The following is a 23,297-nucleotide window of genomic DNA, read 5'->3' as shown; positions in this document are numbered from 1 at the left end:
TTGCTACGACGCGACCTCGGCTCCCGCGTCAATTGAGCGATCGTGGGACGGAAGTTCCTCGTTGACTCATCTCGTACGGAAGGCGGCACCGGAGCCCTAGCTGCCGCGCAGGCCGCCGTAGTTCAGGCGCGCCCAGAAGCGGACGGCAGGAGGAGGAGGACGGCAGGAGGAGGAGGACGCAAGGCTGCGGCGGCCGTCAGCAACGTACAGCAGCCATCCAGGAAGGTTGACGTCGCCGCGGTCGGGGCGGAACGGTGTTGCCGCGAAGCCCTACCGGCCGGTGATCGTGTGGCAGCACGGCAACTTCATTTGCAATCAACGTAGAACTTTGCTTGTGGGATCGTCCACCTGTCCGTTGCGGCGAGGTAGGCCACGAATCCCAGTTCGATCGTATGCATCTTGAGCACACATCTCCTTTGCATTCATGCTAGACTAGTATAATTTTCTGGATGCATTCATGCTAGACTAGTATAATTTAGCATAGGTAACTAGTATAATCTAAACTGGTATTTTTATTGCATATAGGTGGAACTCCATCTGTGAATGATTAAGTTCAATGGGCTGCACCCCGATCATCATTTGCTAATTTCATTTGCTTTAGCACTCCATCTGTCAATGATTTAGTTGCTTTTGCTATTATGCAGGAGATATCAAGTATACCTCTCACCGTCGCGTCCATGGATCAACGAGCATCCTCCATGGATGGTGTTCGAGGCCCTAAAGACATTGCATCTTCTGCTTTCATGGAGGATCCACGTTCACTGCAAATTGTTGTTGTTGGTGGCGATGGTGGAGAAGAGGAACAACCAATAAGACAGATTGGGTCAATGGACAATGAAATACCTAATGAGGTAAAAAACAGAGGCCACGGACGGGGATATGTTGAATATGTTGGAAGTATAACTGTGCTCCTTTTGATGTTAAGGAACCTGTCATTTTTTATCAGTTCGACAGTTTCTGAAATAATGTGAATCCTGATGCAACATCTCATGTCTTGCACTGTTCTTTGTTATAATGGATCTACCATTTTTTCTTCACATGTTCAATGTAATTTGTATGGAAATATGACATTTCTGTTATATAGGATACCCCATTTTGAACTTGTCATCCATTTGAGTGAACAATATTTTTCATATCCCTTGCAATGTTCTTGGGTCTTAAATTGAATCAACCAAAATAGAAACCTGTCATTGTATACAAACTGAACGACAAATATGTTGAAGAACAATCATATTTATTTTAGAATAATATCTCTTTTGTAATACATCCATACATTGTACAATTTGAGCCCTACACTATATACATCAGATTGTCAGCCTGCCTTATCCTGTATGCAGTGATGAATCATGCAAAATTTAACTACATATAAATAACTAGCCACAATTTGCAGTCGTAACGTTGAACAAGGGCTACTTTGTCCTCAGACAGCTTGTGAGTCGCCTTTTCTTCTTCGTTTGGTTCCTCAAGAGCATCATTGTCTTCCGATGGCTCCATGCTTGCCCCATCTTCTTCCAATAGCTTCTCTAGAGTAACAACATTATCCGATGGCTTGACACTCTCCTCATTTTCCTCCTATGGATTCCCAGGAGAAGCATTGATTTTGATGGCTCAAAACTTGCCTCTGCCTTGTCTTCCTCCGATGACTTCTGGGAAGTTACACCTTCAGGTACTCAATTGCGTCTCCAAGAATCGAAGCCCTGTCCATCTACCAGTTGCAAACAGAGATAGTCAGTTAATTGGCCAACCTGACTTCCATGTGAGGACCCAAGAGTAGGAATTGAAGAGGCACTGCATTTTTGCTATTCGAACATGCGCTTGCATTTCTTCAGCTGATAGGTGATCAATTAGATGCTTGAGTGCTGCATTATCTCCACTTTTTGTGGAACCAAACTGTATAAATGAAGTCTGGTTCCACCATGTATCCAAAAACCACTCACTCCATTTTGACCTCCTTACGAAGGAAACTCCTGCATGAGAAGTGTCATGGTGAATGATGACTATATAAAATATTGTGATACCGGAAAACAGAGAAAACTGAAATGACCATTCAAAATTTATATTTCTAAACATCATATTCTTCTGAATATGCATTACTGTCGGTGAGGAACACTCAAACTCAAATTAGTAAATGCAGTTTCAGACTCCATTATATTGACAGAGATGAGTTGACAATTTGGGATTATAAAGGTGCCTCTTTGGAGTTGGACATGATGAAATGTAGTGTGTCACAATAATTTGCTCTCAAAACAATTCTAATAAACAAAAAACACAAACTACTCACGTGTTAAGTCTCCCATACCAGCATTATTCACACCACTGAAATCTTCTGTCAGAATAAGATCAGGTGAGTCATCAAAATCACCATGTCCTATCACTGTGAACAAAATTCTCTCCTGCAAACCATGTAATGAAAAGAGAAAAGTATGTCAACATCAATAGACCTTATGAAGAGTATCAGTATGAAACCACTTTGGAATTTACTGGCTACTGAGTTAATCGGAATTTGTACCATGGTTACCTAAACTTGGAACCACATCAATCGACCTGGCCAATTCAGCAAACAGAGGTACTAAACAGAGGCAGCAAACAGAGGCCACGGACGGGGAGAGCGGCTGGATGGGGAGCCAGCAGCATCCGCTCCCAGCTGCGGGCGGGCCAGCGGTGGCTGGCCGGGACGCGGCCATGAGCGACGCGGGGCTGGGACGCCGGGAGGGGAGGAGGCGCCGTCGGGCGGAGTCGGCCGTGGTCGACGGGAGGGCGGCCGGCGGGGAGGCAGAAGTGGCAGGTAACGGGGAAGACGGCTCGGGCGCGTGGGAGCGGGGGCACCGCCGGGAGTGGGGGACGCGGCGGCTCCGGCGAGGGGATCCGCAGCGGGCGAGCGAGCGGGCGTTGGATTGGAGCGGAGCCAAGCCGAGCGATTGGAGCCAAGCGGGCCTCCTGCGCGGTTGCCGAGCCGAGGAGGAATCGAAACAGCGCAGGACTCTCGGATGCGAACCTGGGATGGGTGGCGACCATCGAGCGGGGTGCGCACGGAGGCGTCCTTGCGCGAGGGGCGCACCCCATTTTTTTCCGCCACCGGACGCGACGGGGATCGCTCGGTCGACCGCGGCCACCTGCTACGTGCGGTGGGTGCACCGGCCGTCCCGCGTCGCGCCGCTGCTCTCCGGACCGTGTCGCCGATGGGGGTGGCGTGGCTAGCCCGGACGGACGGACCCGGCGCGTGCGTCGTCGTGCCGGCCTGACACTGTTCACGTAAGCGCACGAGCATGCCATGGCACGGGCTGGTAGGAGTAGGACGAGATTAAAAAAGAAATTACTCCTACAGCAGCTCACGCCGACGGCCTTTTTTGTAGAGCTCCATTTGCAACTTTTGCCAAGGGAATTCTATTAAATTTTACTACCAAACAATTTCACTTCTGCTCCCTGCCTCCCTGTTTATTCTACATCAGAAAGTGCTACAGTATTTTACATCCAAAAATTTATGCATCTAAACAAGGCTTTAGTAGCTTTTTTAGCCCGCAGACTCCCCACTAGTGCTAAGACTGCTAACATAATCCCGGCCGTTTTGGCTCCATGTCCCCGCCTCCCCGGCGCCCGGCACCATCATTGCCACGCCATCGATGGGCCGTGACGCACGCAGGGAGGTTACTACTCGTACAAAAAAAAACAGCTGCCACAAGCAAACCAAAGGTCCAAAGCAAAGCCCCGATTAAAGAACAAGGCAACGTGCCGATTAGTGCCCGCACTAGACCTAATCAAATCCTCCCCTTAGTTGGCCGCAAATGGGTGACGCTTTGTACATCAGCATACCACTGCTTTAACTAGCATTTCCTTTTCCTAAAAACGTATAAAAATGTAGGTAACTCCCATTTATGCTTTAACTAGCATTTTTCCTAAAAACATTTTCAAAATTTTACTTATTACCAATTCTAGAGTACTCCATGAAAAATATCTCACTCTTACTTAGTGGAGAATGTTTTACAGAGTTGCCTTGCATTTCTTTCAATAGTGATGAAAACTGGGATGTTACACATTTCCTTTTCATAAAAAGGTACAAAAATGTAGGTAACTCCCATTTTTGCTAGGAAAAAAACCAGTCGTGTCGTTTTCGAAGATATCGAATTCGTTTTCGAAGATATCGAATTACCGACACGCAGCAAGGTAATATTATGACAGCATGGGATTTGAGGGACCAGATATTAGAGTAGCCCTTGCGCCAACTGGATGCTTAGGCCGCACTGGCGGGACCGTCCTCCACGCCGTCCAACAGCAGCGGACTTAGTAGAAACACCGATAATACATCGCTTATTCATGAAACAGAGGGAGGAGCACCACAATTGATCCGTGGTCATCTGTAATCTAACCACACAACTTTTAGCTTAATCACTCGAAGCTCAATCAGTCTACTCAACTGGCCTTGATTAGCAGCATATATGGATTTTGATAGAAACAACCATTGCTTGCCCCGGCGAAGAATGTGCTGGTCTACCTAAATATTCCCTCCCCTTTTTCCGCCGGGAGGGACCATGGCTTTCACGCTTTACGTCTCGGCAACCGCTAGAGTGCTAGACAGAGACCCATCATCCATGCCCAAAAAAAAAATCTTCATATAAAAGAATTCACCCTGGAAAATAAATAACTTAATAATAATTACAACAACAAAGAAGGAGACGGGACGACGGATCATCGTCGTCGTTATCATTCGCGTGTCTTTCGACCGGCCGGAGTGAACACGCACGCAATGGCTGGCTCTCCTGTGAGTGAGAACTGAGAACGATGGTTGTAGACTCGGTAGCCTCCGCGTGGGCCCGGGCCATGACGGTTTGCCGGGTGGGACATGGGGCCCACGCACCATTGGCATTATTTCAACCTTGTCGAAAGACGAAGAAGTATCTATACTAGTGCTGCTGCCATCTCCTCCTCTCTTCCATCTCCTCCTCTCTTCTTATCAAAAAAAAAAAACTTGTCCCCTCTTGTCTCCAAACCATACAATATATTTTTTTTTGTGTGCTAATGGATTGTGCTTGATTGATGATGATGCCTTAGGGCTTACTAAGTAGGCCATGAGGTGATGATGGTGATGGCTTGGGTTGGGTCGGTTCGCTTTGTGCTCTGCTTTTGCAGGGCAAGAGGGTACGGGCAAAGGCTCGCCGTGCACACTGAACAGGGAGCTCCACTCCCGCCTCCCTTGCTAATTGCATTGCTATTGTTCGTGATAAAAGTAACGGGATCCTTTCTTTCAAAAAAAAAGTAACGGGAGCCTGTTTGCTTTTTTGTGTTTTTTTTTGGTACAAAGGCAAAACGAACGGCACGAACTAGCGCGAGCAGACGAATCGAGGCCCCGGTTTTATCGACAGGGAAGAAATCGGACACCCACCGGTCGCCGTGGCTTGTCAAGTCCAAACGGCACCGGCAGCGAGCCGGCGGGCCTCATCTCCTCCCCGTCCGGCCGGTGGCACCCACCCCCACACGCCGCGGCGGCGGGCGGATCATTGGCAGAGAACAATCCGGCCGGCCGGGGCGGACGGCGGCAGCCAACTGGTGGTCCAACGGCCCGCCGGCGCGCCCATGCGCGCGCACGCGTGCCCTGTCGATCTGTCCGCCGCCGTCCAATCATTCCCTTCGCTCCGATCCGATCCTCTTGGCTACGTGTTCTCCGACGATCACCGATGCATGATGCCGCGGCAGGTACTTGTCCATCTTCGATAGATCGATGAGCAGGGACTAGATAGTTTAATCGCGGCAGAATTTTCAGGCCCTGGCGACGGTCCTGGTGGCTGTTCACCGTCCTAGCATAGTATCTTGACGGGGAATCAAATCAAGTACCGGCGATGCGGCACTTTTTTTTAAAAAAATAATCTTACAATATAGGACTGACTAATGCACATTCGAAGTTTTTTTAATGCCTGTGATCTGCAACCGGTCGAGCAGCTGCAAGCATCATTGATCTTTCTTCATTTTTTTTTTCTAAATCACCATCTTCTGTTCTCAATCTATATATTGAGCTTGGTCAATGAGCAACGAGTATTCTCATGGTGACTTGGTATCTTTTTTCGAGAGACTCTTCTGACATGGTGAGTGCCTTCTGAGCTGAGATTGGTAAAGTGGAGCCACCGCTCCCCAACAGGCAGGCGCTGGACCGCCGGCTGCTGCAGCTGAACTGAACTGAACTGAACCCCTAGATGGCCATGCAATCAAGCTGCTGCTGCTGCTGATCATCCAAACAGCATCATTAAAAACTTGTGCAACTCAACCTCACATCCCAATGCCGTCTCACTGTACTATTGGGTATCCTTGACCATAAATACAGCTAAAAACGACGTGATTCGCGACGAAAACAACGATCAGGTCCTGCTTTGAATTTGCAGTACTACTAGTACTAGCAAAAATAAAGCAGGTTTGTTTGCTGCATTATTGAGGAGAGGAGGAAGAATGAATGATCACCGCAGAGCGAACCATGGCACCTGGCGAGCCGTGATCTCGTACGTGTACGCGCGTGGGCATCCCATCTGCTTTTCCCGATCCCCCCCTGCGGCGAGCACGGGGGCGCCCGGCCCTACCGCACACATGGCTTGCCCACCCGCCCGGCCGTCCAATCACCCAACCCAACCCAACCCATGCCGCGGGAGCAAGATTCTTCTTCCTCCGATCCTCACCGGCCGGCGGCGGTGGCGGCGGCGACCTGCCCCCCGTCCCGATCAACGCCGGCCGGCAGCCGGCAGGCAGGCAGAGCCAAACTGCCAGCCAAGCCGGCGCTCACGCACAGCTAAGGGCGCGTTTAGTTGCAAAACGAAAAAATTTTTGTTGTCACATCATCCCTTTGACCAGATGTCGGGAGGATTTTTCGGACACTAATTAAAAAACTAATTTCAGAACTCACTTGGAAACCGCGAGACGAATTTTTTGAGGCCTTTGACCGCATCATTAGCACATATTGGTTACTGTAGCACTTATGGCTAATCATACACTAATTAGGCTTAAAAGATTCGTCTCGTCATGTACATCCAAACTGTGTAATTAGTTTTGTTATTTAATTACATTTAGTGCTTCATACATGTGTTTAAAGGGGAGGTGAAATTTTTTGGGTGAAAATTTTTGGGAACTAAAGGCGGGCGCATGTGTAGAGCGAGGCAGCAGTCAAGGCAAGGCCCCCACGACACCACATGTGTGCGTGTACGTGCAACCCATATAACAAACAGCACGCGAATCCGCTACGCGCACCAACAGGTTCCTACCAAGTGCGCAAAATGATGCCGCGCGGCAGAGGAGGAACCTACACATATGACAAGCCGAATTGCCGATTCAGATGATATTGGGAATGCGTGCTTGTACTTTACATAGCAGGTAGTGCAGCAAAATAGCTTTTTCTTCAATCTCGAGTGATAGAACTAGAATGGCTGATATACACAAGCATCACCAATCAATTTGGTTCGCGTCAACTAGCTCACATCATCCTTGCCATCTTAGAAGTCTACCAAACCCGATAAATTTAAGAAAATATGACAATCGGATAAGATGGCATGCTCATCCTAAGATGGCATGCTCATCCTCGGCTTGGGACTATCCATTAAGTACTAAACACATGCTATCTAAAACGTTCTCGATCGAGATTTCTTGTAACAATGTGTAACACTATCGTTGTCATGGCGAGAGAAAAGTCTGACGAGTTTTCCAACCGTGCACGCCGCTGGTCGGTTGCCGCTGGATGATGGTGGCTCGACACCCATGTGGCATACTTGTTTGTATGCGTAGCGTTGCTCTTATTAGGTAGCCCCCTCCAAACATAGATAGATGCCCCCAAAACAAACCCTTCTTGGGTCCATCTCTCTTAGGCTTTCTCCAACCATTCCCCCCATCCAACTCCCCCCAAACGTACTATTTACTATATTTTACTACCTCCCTCCAAAAGATTCCTCCCCCTATAACTCCTTCTCTCCAACCATTCCCCCCATATCTATTCCCCTTATATACTATCACTCATTAACTAACTATTTATTTAACGTTTTTGAATTTAAAAAAATCATACAATATTTGTAATGTCATAATACGCATTATCATCGTGTTACGGGGCTCAAACGAGATTAATATCGTGAAAAAACAGAGTGATTAAAGATATAGGGGGAGTTGAAACTCACCCTATACATGGGGGGAGTTTCAACTCCCCCCGTATATAGGGGGAGCAGTGGGGGGAGCCGTTGGAGGACTCGCTCCCCCCAAAACCCCCCCTACGTAGGGTGGGGGCGGTTTAGGGGGCTCCGTTGGAGCTAGCCTTATATATAGACCCCACACCTCCCTTCCTCCTCCTCCCTCTTCCTCCTCCATTACCTCTCTCTCTTTCTAGGCGCTCCCATCTCTCTCTAGAAAAAAGGAGCGAGGCGAGCAGGCCGGCCGGCCGGCCATGGGGTTCCCGTCGGTGTGCTACTGCGTGATCCTGCCGCAGCCGCTCATCCTGGTGCTGCAGCTGCTGGACCTACTCCGGCACGCCGTCCTGCTCTGCCTCTCCTCGCTCGGGCTCGCGGCGCCGCCGGCCGCCGACGACCACCCGGCCTTCGCGGCCCCGCCGCCGGACCTCTGGGCGCTGCCTCCGTCCCTGCAGGCGGCCGCGGCCGCGGCGCCCCCGCCCACGCCGGCCGCCATCAAGGCCCGCCTCCCCGCCGTCCGGTACGCCGACCTCCTCCGCGCCCGCCGCGCCCCGGCCCCGGCCACGTGCGCCGTGTGCCTGGGCGCGCTCGAGGCGCGGCACCGCGTCCGGGAGCTCGGCAACTGCGCGCACGCCTTCCACAAGGCCTGCATCGACAAGTGGGTCGACAAGGGCCAGGCCACCTGCCCGCTCTGCCGCGCGCTCCTCCTCCCCGACGACGGCGCCGGCGAGCTCGCCGCCTCCTCCTCCTCCTCGCCCTTCTCCTTCTGAGACCTCGCGTCGCGCGCACGGTCCAGCTAGCCAAGAAGAACCGGAGCCCACCCAGCCCGATTGAGAGCCAGGTCAGTAACCAGCTCGGTGTCCATCCATAGCTACCTACCCAGCTGGTGCGCCCCCGTCATACTTCCGGCCGGCCCGTCCATCCATGGATCCAAGCTTAGCTACCTTTCTTGGGGGAAATGAAATGGGGGAGGAGGTGGGGGAGGAGAGAGAAAGAAGAGAGAGAGAGGAGGTGTCAGTGAGTGTGAGGTGGTGGAGTATTACTGGTAGGTGAGGCACTAATTATGAGGAGGACAGGGATGGCTACCTGCATTGGATCTGGTGAATGCATAGATCCATCCATCCATCCCCTCCACCCTTCTTCTCTTCGGCAACTCCAATTCACTCTCTCCTCCCTCTTTTTTTTTAATTAATTTCATTTTCCCTTTTTTTTTCTTTCTGAGGGCTCCCCTTTTTATTGTTAACCTAATTTGTGAGGGGAACCAAGAGAGATGTACATTGTACATAGCTGCCTCCACTTGACAATATTGCAAGAAATAATTTGTCTCTCACATGATCACTTGCTTGTCTTCTCAACATGTGTATGTGCTTGATTAATTGTGCTACACACACACAAAAAGAAGAAAAAAACACACCGCGCCCTTTGGGTGAGTAGTGATGTCACTAGCATAAAAGCAATATAATTTGGCTGGTTGTATATGTATATATAATAGTGGATGGGCGGATCTCCACCAATATTATTGGGGTTCCCAATAGATATGTTCCTCTCATGTTTGGCGATTAGGGGGCTATCAGGCCTGAAGCAGTGTGTAGGGGGACAATCAGGATGGGCCTTTGCTTAACGCAACGTGCAAGCGCCTAGGTAGCCACCACACTAGCTCCCTGGATACGTAGGCATGATGCTGCCATAGTACTTGTACATCAGCGAGGCTGTTAAACTAATGGACGGTGTTCCTTGTAGTGCTAGGATTCTATCTCGGAGTACCTTGTAAGTACTCACTTTGTCTTTAGCATTCAAATTTAGTCCCACAAAGAGTGTTCATTAAGAATTAGATTCGTCTAATTAATGCAATATCAAGTATCAAGAAATTATTGTATAGAAAAAAGTATGGAGCCAATTAAATATTAAGTAGATACTATTTTTTTATTTTCAATGTATTTGCATTTATTAATGATCTAAGGAACAAATAGACAGCATAGTTTTCAATCACGATGGCTATAATCAATTATGGGTAAGACAGTCGTTTCTCACTGCTAGTAATATGTTTGAAATTTTCTAAAGGAACACTCTTTATTGGATGGGGGGTGGTGTGTGTGTGGGGGGGGGGTAATAAACAAGAAACTTAGACAAGGCTATGCATGTAAAAGGGCTATTGAAAATCTAGAAAAAAAAGAAGAAGAAGAAGTTTGGATTGTCGTAATTGAAATGGTGAGTCGATGGCGCAGATTGAGGTGGGCTGCACCGCTCACTTGAAACTCTTTCGACAATTACAACACTTTTGCCTAGTTTTGAGATAAATATTGTTTAATTTGGATTTTTCGATGTTGCTTGCTTAGTGTGCAACGATGCGATATAAGTTGGTAGTTAATTAGAATAAAATATACTCTTTTTTCTCCCTGGCGCTAAAAAGAACTTTAAATAACCAAAAGGAAATGATACCACTTAAATGGTACGATTTGCTCAGGCACGGTCGCGAAAAAAATAGTACGATTTGGGTTGTAGCACGAGGCACCGTCCAATTTTTAACGCTTGGCTTTTTTTCCCAAAACATTTTTTTAAAATAAACCTTTGGGAATGCTCTCTTTGAGACCCCCCCCATTAAAAAAGTAAAAATAAAAAAATCTTTGATGCTGTGCTTATCTTCTCTATCCGGCACGTATGATCTTGCACCTTGTGGTAATTTCTGAAGTAAGAATGGGTCAAAATGTAAAAGTTTCAGTTGAGGAATGAGGCAATCACCTTATCCCCCGTCGTGTGTACCATGCCATCAATTTCTTTGGCTCCGGCCACGGACGCGGGCAAATCAGCCGTGTGCCGCTGCTGCTGTCTCGTCAGAACTAGGGTTTCGCTTCAGTTTTTGAACTGGGTCGGAGGCCTCCCGATCCACAGTGCCACGTAGTACGAGCAGTCGAGTACGGACGCGCGGGAGCACAGCCGCCGGCGTCGTCACGTATCCGCCGGACTATCGAGACGGCGGTGATGAGCTGCACGCGCCGCCCTCTTCTTCTTCCTGCGTCCTGTTCCTGTCATGTTTGCTTGTCCGTGTGGTTGCTGTCATGGCTGGCATCAAAGCCAGGGGAGATGAACACCGGGACGAAAGCGATTGCAGGGTAACTCCAGCCACACACGGCGAATCGGCAATGCTTTCTGATTGATTATTGCTCCGAAGAACTGAAGAATCTACTATGTCCAATTCGTTCGGGTTTTTTTTGTGCTATAAAAGTTCTCCCGGTAAGGGTCTTGATGAGCTTTGTTTACAGAAATGGTGGTGGTAAAGTTGCAGTTGCAGCCCAAGGGAGAGATCCTTGGCCAACGAAGGTTCATATTCAGAAGTTCAGATGCAGTAAACACCTGCTGCGCAGAGCTTGCTCGCCCCCTTTTAGCATGCGCGCCTTTCGCGGTGTTCTTGGTTGGCCTGGGCCTGTTGTGCAAGCGTAAGCTGGGAACGGAACAGATTGACAGGCCCGTGTGGACTTTTGGCCCGTTCTTTTTCTGGCAGCGATTCAATACTTCATCAGTGACAAGTTCAGTTCAGCACCGGATGAGCTAGCTGCAGTGAGTGTGACTGTGCGAGCAGAAGCCAGCGAGCCCAGCTACAGGGTTTCTGCCTTGTGCTTGGCTCAAGCATAATTGTCACTCGAGCTGCTGCCCCACCAGCTGCGCAAGGACTCGTACGCTTCCTAGCTTGCAATATTTTTAAATTTTGAAATTGAGTTGCGGAGGGAGGCATCAAAGGTTTGGAACTAGATTATCTGGTAGTGTTTGGACCACATGAATTTCACATGTTTATCACATACTGTTCGGATGGTTGTGGATGGTAGCTGGTGCTAATTTGTTGTAAGAAAAAAATACTGCTGACTGGCTGGTGGCTGGTACTGATTTGGTATGAAAGAAAAACACTACTGGTTAGCTGGCTGACAAACCAACTGAACAATGCAATATATCCGAAAGGGATCCACGAAACTTCTTTGTTCTTTCGTTGGGTTCGTTTGGCAGGTTTCTTTTTTTTTAAAAAAAATAACTGTACGGAGGAGGGAAAGGGAAATCAAAGGATGTGCCTATAGGCCTCTTTAGGATTATGGATGCACCTAGTCTTGTCGTGTTGGGCTTGACGTCAAATATCTACATGCGAGCAGGGGCGAGCCCACTTGATATTTAAGGTATTCTTTGAATATTCATTATTTTTGCTAATTTATAGCATTTAAAGGTATAACCAAATGTATAAATGTTAATAATTGGTATAAAACAATCATTTTGTTTTGCCTTTTGAATTTTTGAATACCCAATCTTCAAGTCCTGGGTCTGCCTCTGCATGTGAGTCTATTGCAAACCCACTCGCAAAACATTGCGGAAAACATTGTGATGTGCCTTGCAGTCTAAATGGCTGATACACAGTACACCACCCCTAAAAAGGGGTGTTTACACATAATGCTCTCATCCTCTCACTTTTACTGTTGTCACAAGAGAAAAAGCATGCAACTTCTCATAAAAAAAAAGCATGTAACAAGATGGGTGAAACGAATGATTAGGATGTTAGAGCTACATTTTATTCTAGATAACACTCTCATTGCAGGTCCGCCCTTCTCTCCGTCAACCTCTCGAGGACGCCACAGCCGTCGAATTTGCTACTTTCTTTGATAAATTGTTTTCCATAATCACCATGTTCCTCCCCACTAGCTCTAACTGCCACCATAGATCCGATCATGCTCGCTTCTTCACACAAGATCCATGAACTGAATTTTTCCTAAACATTGATGCAAAGATCTCTAGGTTACCCCGCTCATGATTTTGACCTCCTCGACCACCATGATGACATGAGCAACATCAATACATAGTCAACCTTTTTTAAATATTTTGTTGCTTAAAGTTTGATTTAAGTGCACTTTGTCACCCTTTTGGTAAAATCATGCATTGATGCCCTCATAGAATAGAGGTGGGCAAACTAGAAAACCAGTTATGATATGGATTTCTTTTTTTCCCTCCACCCCAACCCCAATCCTAGAACGACAAAATGGCATGATGACATTAAGGAGAAAATTAACACTTTATATTATGTTTTGTGTTGCTTGTATGTATTATTAGTCGCGAGCGGCCGCGAAGCTGTAGTGGCTAGCTGCGCTCAGTAGCGCCCCTACTTGCCGGCCGGGGTTCGATCCCCTTCGGGGCCGGATTTCCGGCTGGTAGTGCAGGAGTAAAAAAATCTCCTCGTCTGTCCCCATGTCCAAAGCATAGTCTGGGTCCGGCCTAACTCACAAGGCGATAGGCCACTATGTGTGGGTGGGGCAGGGGTTCGGGGGTTTTCTTGACCTGTGTGAGAATGTCTTTTTCTTAATAAAATGCCGTGGGGGTGGTCTTTCTCCCCGCAGGTCAAGTTTTTTTTATTAGTCTTGGACCTCTTGGGCATATTAATGTAGTAACTCCAAATTACACCCCATAACATATCCCATGTATAACATTGCTGAAAAGATCACCCTCCATTTACTCTTCAAGATGAACAAAGGGTACAAGATGAGTGATTGTGTGTTAGCTAGCTTATCATAGTTTGTAGTCTATGCCATGTCACAAGGAGGTACATGCATGATTTGGTAGTTGGACCTCTACTTCAAAAAAAAACTTCAAAATAGTCCATTGCACAATTATACAAATAAAAATGAGGTAGGGTTTTCCCTAATTTCAGGTATATTCTTCTGGTAGTTTAAAAATCTGACTTACAATAAGTACCAATTTTTAAGTTACCCTTGGACGGACACAACCACTAAAAAATAAGACCCATGTTTGAGATTTCCTCATAACAACCAAAATAAAAGAAACCACTTAAATGAAAAGGTGTAAAAACGTACATGCCAAAAAAGGGAGAGAAAAGAGAAGTGTAAAGGACACAAGGAATAGGATGCTTCAAAGCAACCATTTTTATGCCATTATCTTGTTAACCCTACTAAACCTGCAGCATGTCCAGCTGACGTCACCAACTCCACTTCCAGATGTGTCCTATGCCGTTTTCCGGCAAAGAACACAGAAGCCACCAAGTTTATAAATGCTAAGAGCAACTCCAACAGAATAGCTCAAATTTTCTTAGGTAAATGAAGAGATAAACAGACTAGGTAAAAAATAAAAAGCTTTCCATAGGATAAGGTACCCAACAACTTCTTCAAATTGCCTCTTCAAATAAACTATCCTCTCCCTCGACCTCTCCCCAACCGACTTGGCACGGCGCGCGCGGAGCGTCCTCTAGCAAAGCAGGTCGGCGGGGCGTCCCCGGCGTCGAGCTCAGCCGCCGCCTGCTAGCCCTCGTTGTCCGTTGCCGCTGCACTCCGCCGCGTCCTCCGTGAAGCAGGCCAGCGGGGCGTCGAGTTCGGGTGCCGCCTGCCAGCTCTGTCGTCTCTTTTGCTGTTTCATCGACCTCTCCCCGTGTTTTTTCACCTGTTAATGGCGATTAGGCCCCAAATTCACCACTATTTGGCCCGATTCCTACAATTAGTTTCAATTTCATACATCTAGGGTCAGATTTATCACTCAGAGCATTTAGAAGGAGGGGAGCCAAAAGTTCAAATTCCTACCCATCCCGTAACCATAGATGCAAAATCATCAAATTTCAGAAATCCTAGCCGCCGCCGCACATGAGCTCGAGGAGAAGCGCGTCCGGCCGGCCTCCATCATTGCGCATCGGCACCACGCATCCGACCACCTCCTCGCATGAGCTCAGGGAGGAGATCGCCACAGCCGCCGTGAAGTCCCACGCGGCGCGTCGTTTGATTTCACCGCACGAGGTACCACCGAGGATCCCTTGACGGAGCCGTGTTGCTTGTCAGGGAATCCTTGAGGGAGCTAGCGCCGGGAAGGAGCCACGCTGCCATCTCCACCGTGGCCGTGCACTCCCCACCGGTGCCGCCGACGGCCACCGCCGCCGCCTCCGCCATGGCCACGTACTCCCCGCCGGTGCCGAAGCCGACGGCCGCCACCGCCGCCGAGCAGGAAGAAGAAGCGGGGAAGAGAAATGAGGCGCGGCGAGGGAGGGGCAAATCGGAGGCAAGGGCGCGAGATGGAAGGCGAGATGGCGAGGAAGGCTCGTTTGGCAAAGATGCCATGCGCGGGACCTCGGATGCCGATCGGGATGGCGATGGGAGTAGTATGGAGAAGCTGTTGGATGCTGATTTTAAGTGAATTTATCTATTTTTAATCTATTCAACTCCTTTTACATAGTCTCTTGGAGATGCTCTAAGGTCTTGTTTAGATGTATCCTGTAAATTTTTTGAAAGGAAATTTTTTCACATTTGAGGTATTAAGTATAGACTAATCATAAAAAACTCGTATGTAACTACGAAACAAATTTATTAAGACTATTAATCCGTCATTACACATGTTTACTGTAGTAATTTTGTGTCTAATTATGGCCTAATTAGACTCGTTAGATTGAATCTCCATGCATGTGCCGAACATATTCGATGTGATAGTTTTGGAATTTTAATTTTTGCATCTAAATCAGGCCTAAATCTGAATTGATATGCAAATCCTGGCAAAATTCAGACAACTCAATTCAAACTTGGGGCAAAATTCGGGCAGAATCACGAGTGCTCGTGAAACAAAACACACTGCAAGCTCCCCGTCGCTTCCACCCTCTCATCTGCTCCTCGCCAAATCGCCGACCACCTCGCGCCCCCGCACGCCGCCGCCGTAGATCTGGTGGAGTAGGTCCCGGGAGCTCCGGGCGCGCGGTTCTAGAAGCTTCTGCGGTGGCGGCGCCGGTGGAGAGAGGAGGAGCCGGGGGAGCGAGAGGTGGCCGCGGGCTCGAGGTCCGTAAGCTGGGGTTAGGGCTCGGGCAAACCCTAGCAGCCGCCGCCGCCGCCGCAGGATGGCGTCGTACAGGCCGTACCCGCCGCCGCCGCAGCACCCGCCGCCCCCGCCACCGCAGGGCGGCTTCCCGCCGCAGATGAACCCGTACGCGCCGCCGCCGCCCCAGCAGGCGCCGTACGGCCGGATGCCGGCGCCGCCTTACCACACGGGTGCCCCGCCGCCGCCACCACCTGGCCCGCCGCCGCCGCACCAGCCGCAGTTCAATTTCGGCCCCGGGCCCCCGCAGCAGGCCCCACCTCCGCCGCAGATGTACTACCAGCCCCCGCCGCCGCCCTATGGCGGGACCAGCAACCCGCCACCTCCTCCCCCTTCGGCGCCACCCCCGCCTCCGTCCCCTCCCCCTGCGGCCCCGCCCCCGCCACCTCCGCCTCCAGCCCAGCTGCCGCCTGCCCAGGCCCCGCCGCCCCCCAAGGAGCAGCGGCCTAAGGCCGCGCTGCCGAGGGCCGAGACAGAGGAGGAGCGACGTGCACGGAAGAAGCGCGAGTTCGAGAAGCAGCGGGTGGAGGACCGGAAGCAACAGCAGATGATGCGCCAGACACAGGCCACCATTCTGCAGAGGACGCAGCAGGTGCGCACTTCACAGCAGCAGCCGTCATCGCAGAGTCGCCACCACCACCCACCGGGTGGCTCTCGGGCAGCAGCAACTGGGTCTCGCCCAGCATCAGCGCCTAATGCCGAGAGGTTTGAGAATAGGCTAAAAAAGCCAACAACATTCCTGTGCAAGCACAAGTAAGTCGAGCCAACTTTTGATCTTTGCAATTACTCATTGGGGACAGTTTTGCTCCTTTAGGTTTAAAGTGTGTTTGCGCCGGAATTTCAATTCCCAGAATGTGGTTGGGTAACTTAGTGTGTGATTGGTCATGCATGCCTTAGGGATGTAGAACTTGGCCACGCGTCTCATCCAATTAGTGAGAGTGACACAGGCTGTGTACTAGAAGTTAGTGCATTATTGTTGAATTCTAGTGCAGTTGGGACTAAAGGAGCATTCTTTTCTGAATTTGTTTCGTAGCTTCATGCCTTCATTGGATTTTTTGCTTCTTTATGTGCTTGGAGAGAAGTACTTCTGCTTTCTTTTGGCGAACTATTGAGAGTATAGTGCTTTAAAGGTTCATGAGTTGGTCTGCTGAGCAATTTTTTTTGTTATGAGTTGTAGCAGGGCAGGCACGTTAAGACTTAGGAATTGTATGAAAAGTGTTATTCTGACAAAATAACAGTTTTTTTCCATTACCTGTGTATCTAAAATAAGTTTCTGGATATGTACATGTTTTATGGAGCCTTGGACAGATCCTAATTTGTATCAAATATTTTAAATCTCAGTGATCTATGTCTATTAATTGTGCAATTGAATTATCCTTTTTCTTTTTGGTTAAAACAGGTTTAGGAATGAACTTCCAGATCCAAGTGCCCAGCTGAAATGGCTGCCCTTGAATAAGGATAAGGACCGGTATGCATCATTAATATACTCTCCTTTTTTTCAGTGCTATTTTGTTCTGTTTCTACATTTACTAGTGATTGGCATATTTGGAGTGGTACAACAGTACAAGTCACATTTCAATTTTGCTGATCTACCTACGAGGAAAGTCACTTTTGTTTGTATAAATCATAAAGAAGATATAACCCTACCCTTGTTTTTTGTTTCTGCTGGCTGCGAAGTTATGCCTTACTTTTGCTGTTGTATAGTCAATTGTTTGTTCATTTCATGCACTATGGAATGGGTAAGGACACACATTCATCCCTGTTGCACTGATGCCTAATGTGATTATTTGTGGGGGGTGATGGCTAGATTGATTTGAAGAATTGACTATAGGCAAGCGGGTTTTACTGTGCTAACATGGGTAAGCCATATGCCTGCTGGAGGTTTCTTCTGTACTACTCTTAGGCCAGTCTCAATGCAGTTTCATGGGAGTTTCATGAGCATTGGGAGTTTCATGAGCATTAAAACTCTTGACACATCAACATTTTTGCTGACATGGCAGTCTATTAAAGAGGGGAGAGAAAAGAATCGTTTCATCACCACGAAACGGCTCGGGCACGACTACCTAGTCCGATGAAACGGAATGAAACCCGCACTGAGAGCTTCATCGTTTCATCGGGGATCCAGTGCGCCCCCGCCGCCATCCCACGCTCGCGCTCCGCGCCTCCTCCCCCTCCCACGCTCGCGCTCCCCCTTTCTTCCCTTTTCGCACTCGCACGCCTCCAAATCATCCGTCACTTCCAAATCCCTCTTCTCTGGCGAAGAGGATAGCAATTTGGAGCATACCTCGGTGAGGGAGATGTCAGGCGGCGGCTTGACGTATCCCGGCGGCGCTCGTCTTCTTCAGAGACTCCCTATTCCCCATCCTCCGCCTGCCCCCTTCCTCCTATCCGGCCTCCACCATTCGCAATCAGAGATAAAGAAGGGCATCTGCGGCTCGTCTTCCCCGTCCCCGTCGCGGCCGCGACCTCGGCAGGAGCCCATGGGAGCAGCAGCCCCACGCTGGTGGTCGTGGGGAGATCCGGCCGTGACCTACTGCAAGCCGGGCCGCAGCCCCACCACCAAGTCAACCTGCTGGGATCCGTCAGTGCATTGCTTTCTTGAGCAATTTCAACCTGCGTTTTGTGTTTCCTGGCAATTGCAGCCATTTGTGCATTTCTATATAATAATTTACTTCTTTTTGTGTCTCAGACTTGCTGCTTATGCTTGCTGTCTCAGACTTTCAGTAATTTTTTTACAATTGAATTACTCAAGTTCGAAATTTCTGGACCTTTATAGAGCCATTTAGCAAGTTAATGAGTACTGCATGTCTAATTTTCTATCAGCAAGTTCATGAGTACAGCCAACGAGAAAACAAAGTCTAATTTCTATCAGCAAGTCTAATTTCTGAGTGGCAACAACGTTTATTTAGATACAATTGCAAAAGGCCATAGAGTTCTTATGGCACATTTGATCACAACATAAGGTACATATTAAATGATGCATTTTGTCTATGAAACCATGTGATGAAACTGTGCACTGAGAGTGCTAGTTTCATTTCTCTGAAAAGCTGACGTGGCAGTCTAGGTAACACATTGAAACCCCCCACTGAGACTGGCCTTAGAAGTGCTCATTTCACCTTACCAAAAATTGAAATCAGTAATTTCAATATTTCTGCATTGATCTATATTTGGTAAACTTACGTTACGTGAAGTCATAAATATGACATAATTGTCCTGTGCCACTGCCACCATGCTTTGTGTTTTGTGCTACTCTGCTTTACTGTTGTAGAGTATTTCCATAGCCTTCTGCTTCCTTTTATGCTACCTGCAGTTTGCTGGAAGCTTACTATGCCTTGACTCTTTATGTTGCTCTCAATGACCCTTTACTCTGCCATTTTAAAAGCTTTTAAAATTATCTTGGAGGCTACTATGCTTACTCTATTTTGCCGTGTGCTTCCTTTTCAGATATACCAAATACAGGATAACTTCATTGGAGAAAAATTACATGCCTAAAATGATTGTCCCAGAGGACCTTGGGATACCTCTCGACCTACTTGACATGAGTGTATACAAGTAAGGATTAGACCAAAGTACTGTACCAGTTTTCATGTGTCTGATATCTGTGTCTCTGAGGACTCATTCTAGTATCCCTAACTCGTACCAAACATGTCTCAGCCCCTCTGCTGTTCAGCCACCCATAGCTCCTGAAGACGAAGAGCTACTGAGAGATGATGAGGTCCTCACCCCTATTAAACAAGAAGGTATAAGGAAAAAGGAGAGGCCCACGGACAAAGGTGTTTCTTGGCTGGTCAAAACACAATATATATCTCCACTGAGTACTGATGCAGCCAAAACGGTAATGCACTAATGCATACTGAGTTTTATGTTGCAAGACTACATTACTTAACATATAATATATGTTGCTTGGCTATGCAGTCCCTTACTGAGAAGCAGGCGAAGGAAAGGCGAGAATCAAGGATGGGCCGTAATGCTTTCCTGGACAGTCTTAATGATAGGTTTGGTTCTCCTTTTATTCACACTCCTCTTTGGGTTGTCAAGGTTATCTTGTGCTGCAACATGCATGCCTGCTGCAGTATTGACACTATATTCCTGTTCATGTGTATATCAGAGAGAAACAGATCAAAGCCATTGAAGAATCCTTCAGAGCAGCCAAATCACGGCCTGTTCACCAGACTAAACGTGGGATGCAAGCTGAGTGGGTTATGCCTCTGCTACCTGATTTTGATAGGTATTTACTTCTCAGATGTTGCTTTATATGTACATTATTCCTTTTTGATACCAGATGTGGTGCTGGTATTTTACTGAGCTATGCCTTCTTACCTGTTTATTACTATATCTATGAAAAGAAAAGGCCCTTGCTTTATGGTTCAAAATTTTATTTTCTTTAACAGTAATCCGTGAATTTGTCCCTATTTCTTCATTACCTCTTTTGAGGTATAACTGCACCAAAGTTTACCTTAAGAAGCATATTGGAAGGCTAGAGAACTTATAACTCCTCAACCTTCTCTTTTCACCTAAACAGGTACGATGATCCGTTTGTCATGGTGAATTTTGATGGAGACCCGACTGCTGATTCTGAGCAGTACAACAAGCTTGAAAGACCCGTACGTGATGAATGTGAATCCTGGGTGAGTTATGTTTCCTCAATTTTTCTCTGCCCTAGGATTTCTTATTTAATTGCAATGCCCTCCTTGATATGGGTATAGTGTAGTGGAGATACTGTAGTGTAATTCAAATTTATGGCATGGAATTCTAGACCAGTGTTACCGGGACTTGTCCAATTTTTCTTTTCTTTTGTTGCGTTGACTCGTACTGCTGTGTCATCTCGCAAGTCGCAACAGATGTGATGCGGCTCGTACGTCGCAACAGATGTGATGCGGCTCGTACGTCGCAACAGATGTGATGCGGCTCGTACCAGACACCTCGTAGCCACATCAATTCAAAGGTAAAAGCTGAAGGTTTGAAGATATAGGTTAGGCCTACAGATGCGAGAGAAGAGCGGAAGATAGAGAAGAGAAGGGAAGGCAAAGGTGTCTGGTGCAGGAGATGGAGAACTGCAGCCATGCACACGGGCCAAATCCACTGAGGCCCTCTGGCAAAACTGTGAGCATTGGACAGACAAGGACATGACCTATCAGTTTTTATGTTGCTAATCCTCGTTGTGGGTGATGGCCGGCAGCAAGGAATTTAGAGTGGATGCCGCACTGTTGGCAAAGAAGAGAGAAGTAGCTAGAGGGGAAGAAAGATGGCAGCTGTTGGCTGCACAAGGGTTTAGGGCAAGTCATGGTTAGAGGTGGGCTAGTGGGCCAGGAAACGACAGTCCTCATTTATTTTCTTTTATTTTTCCTTTTAAAACCTGTGATGCATCATGCATGTTGGAATCAATCCATGGCATATTTATCAGTCAGGACTCAGTAGTGTGACACTACAGAAATGTTTTCTGTTCATTTTTTTAAAAAAATAAAAATATATGAGATAAACCTCTGAATCCTCTTTTCTATAGTTTGTGGAATTGGACATCCACACCTGATTTGGGCTTCAACACCCACACATATTTCTGGACATGCATCCCAAATGATACTACACCTAGGTGATGCCCTCCCTTATATTTGAAATGTTTTTATGTTTTCATGACAGGCTGTGATGAAAAGTTTTAGTGTCAATGGTACAGACCCTACAAAACAAGAGAAGTTTTTGGCATACATGGCCCCAGCACCCCATGAGGTATGACTTTGTTTTGGGTATATTTTGTATTCAAAACGTTATGCACTACCTACTTCTGATGGGAACTATTGTGGTTTCATCAGCTTGCTAGAGACTTGGATGATGAAGATGATATCCAGTATTCTTGGCTAAGAGAATATCACTGGGAAGTATGTGTTACTCTTTGATTGTGTCTATTAGCTGGTGGCACAATACTCATCCATTCCACATATGTACATACATATTCTTGTTTCTGATTCAGGTAAGAGGAGATGATAAAGATGACCCGACAACATACCTTGTCACATTTGATGAGGAGGAGGGTGCAAGATATTTGGTAACTTGTTATGTTCATTCTGAATTAATTTTGATGTATGGGAATGATTCATTGCACAGTAGTGTAAACCGATGCCATTTTTATGTCCTTTTTGCAGCCTCTTCCCACTAAGCTAGTTTTGCAGAAGAAGAAAGCTAAGGAGGGGAGATCTGGGGATGAAATTGAGCATTTTCCAGTGCCTTCCCGAATTACCGTGAGCAGAACAGCTCATGGTGGTACCATGGAGCGTGGAGAATCTTCTAGCATGCATGTATGGGTTCAATCTTCCTTGTATTTTGTCATGAAATCTCTCTTTTAGCTAAAACTTAAACCAAATAAGTTCTTTTTCTCTAAGTATTTTATGTAATCATTTTTCTCACTGAACCTATTGTCCAACATTATTGCTATTAATTAACATTATTGCTGTCACAATGACTAAATCTCTGTGATCGCTATGTCAGAATATTACTCGCTTTCTGTTCCTTTTCTATTCCATGTTTTACTCGATCACAGTACTAAGATAAACATGTGATGAGCACCCCCCCTATTGAATACCATTCTCTTGCAGTCTCAAACTATTCTCACTCTCAAAACATGAAATGAAAAAAAGAATAAAAAACAGTTGTTTTATGCATTACATGTACCATTGGACCTTTTAACTTAAGGTTTTCTTCCTAATAGGAGAATTTAAAGCGCCGAAGATCTCCTGTTGATGATGATCTTGATGAGCACCAAAAGCATTCTTGGGGAGATGTCGACCAATATAGTGGAGAAGAATATTCTGAGTGATGATCTAATAAACCATTTATCTTGCACCAACAAATTTGATCAGCACATATGAAGCGCTATAGATCTCATGCATATACTGTGGGGCCTTCATATGTGGTTTTATGGTGCATGGGCATGCAATGAGACATGCCTGACAGCGTGAAGGCATTCGGGCTTGGATGGTTTTTGAAGGAAAGGATGTGAAGCAAAGCTGAGTGCAGCCGATCTTCGAGACTTTGATTCTGTAGTGATGGTAGGAAGCGAGACATCTTTGTAAAGAATTCGGGTCTTGAACTCTTGGAGTGATCCTCAACTCTTTGTTTTGATAATATAGACTTCCCATTTTGCACATTGTTTTTTTTTTTGCCTTTTCACCACAATTGATTGTGTAAGTACAACAATTATTTACCTTAGGATTGACAGATCATATTATGCTAGCTGCCTCTTTTCTGGCACTCCTGATGATCTGCATATTGAAGTTCATATCTTTTTGCACTATGAACACCTTGTGAAAATTAGAGCAGCAAGATGAGAAGAATAAA

The 23,297-nt window shown here is 47.1% G+C and overlaps 3 protein-coding genes across 4 annotated transcripts; 2 read left to right on the top strand and 1 right to left on the bottom strand.

Annotated features, from left to right (window-relative positions):
* Positions 1-1,425: 1,425 nt before the first annotated feature.
* LOC120679487 lies at positions 1,426-2,644 on the bottom strand. Of its 2 annotated transcripts, XM_039961091.1 has the most exons (4): positions 2,510-2,644; positions 2,282-2,393; positions 1,790-1,967; positions 1,426-1,705 (listed from the first exon to the last, which is right to left on the bottom strand). In XM_039961091.1, the coding sequence occupies exons 1-4, from the start codon at positions 2,510-2,512 to the stop codon at positions 1,663-1,665; spliced, it is 336 nt and encodes a 111-aa protein (XP_039817025.1). In that variant the 5' UTR covers positions 2,513-2,644; the 3' UTR covers positions 1,426-1,662. The 2 variants fall into 2 exon arrangements, 1 of the variants encoding a protein (XP_039817025.1); XR_005677205.1 differs by having other exon boundaries at positions 1,426-1,967; positions 2,519-2,643.
* A 5,651-nt stretch (positions 2,645-8,295) lies between these two features.
* On the top strand, positions 8,296-9,479 carry LOC120679387 (brassinosteroid-responsive RING protein 1-like). Its single transcript, XM_039960975.1, has one exon. The coding sequence runs from the start codon at positions 8,399-8,401 to the stop codon at positions 8,909-8,911; it is 513 nt and encodes a 170-aa protein (XP_039816909.1). The 5' UTR covers positions 8,296-8,398; the 3' UTR covers positions 8,912-9,479.
* A 6,227-nt stretch (positions 9,480-15,706) lies between these two features.
* LOC120678364 (protein PAF1 homolog) lies at positions 15,707-23,297 on the top strand. The gene is made up of 12 exons (XM_039959511.1): positions 15,707-16,721; positions 17,368-17,436; positions 19,413-19,520; positions 19,623-19,803; positions 19,884-19,963; positions 20,077-20,196; positions 20,491-20,596; positions 21,606-21,692; positions 21,776-21,841; positions 21,934-22,008; positions 22,106-22,258; positions 22,669-23,297. Exons 1-12 carry the CDS (start codon positions 15,991-15,993, stop codon positions 22,774-22,776), a joined length of 1,884 nt encoding a protein of 627 aa, XP_039815445.1. The 5' UTR covers positions 15,707-15,990; the 3' UTR covers positions 22,777-23,297.

This window comes from Panicum virgatum, chromosome 6N, assembly GCF_016808335.1.
Source record: "Panicum virgatum strain AP13 chromosome 6N, P.virgatum_v5, whole genome shotgun sequence".
Classification (NCBI taxonomy): Eukaryota; Viridiplantae; Streptophyta; class Magnoliopsida; order Poales; family Poaceae; genus Panicum; species Panicum virgatum.
This window is presented reverse-complemented; position numbering and strand designations above follow the sequence as displayed.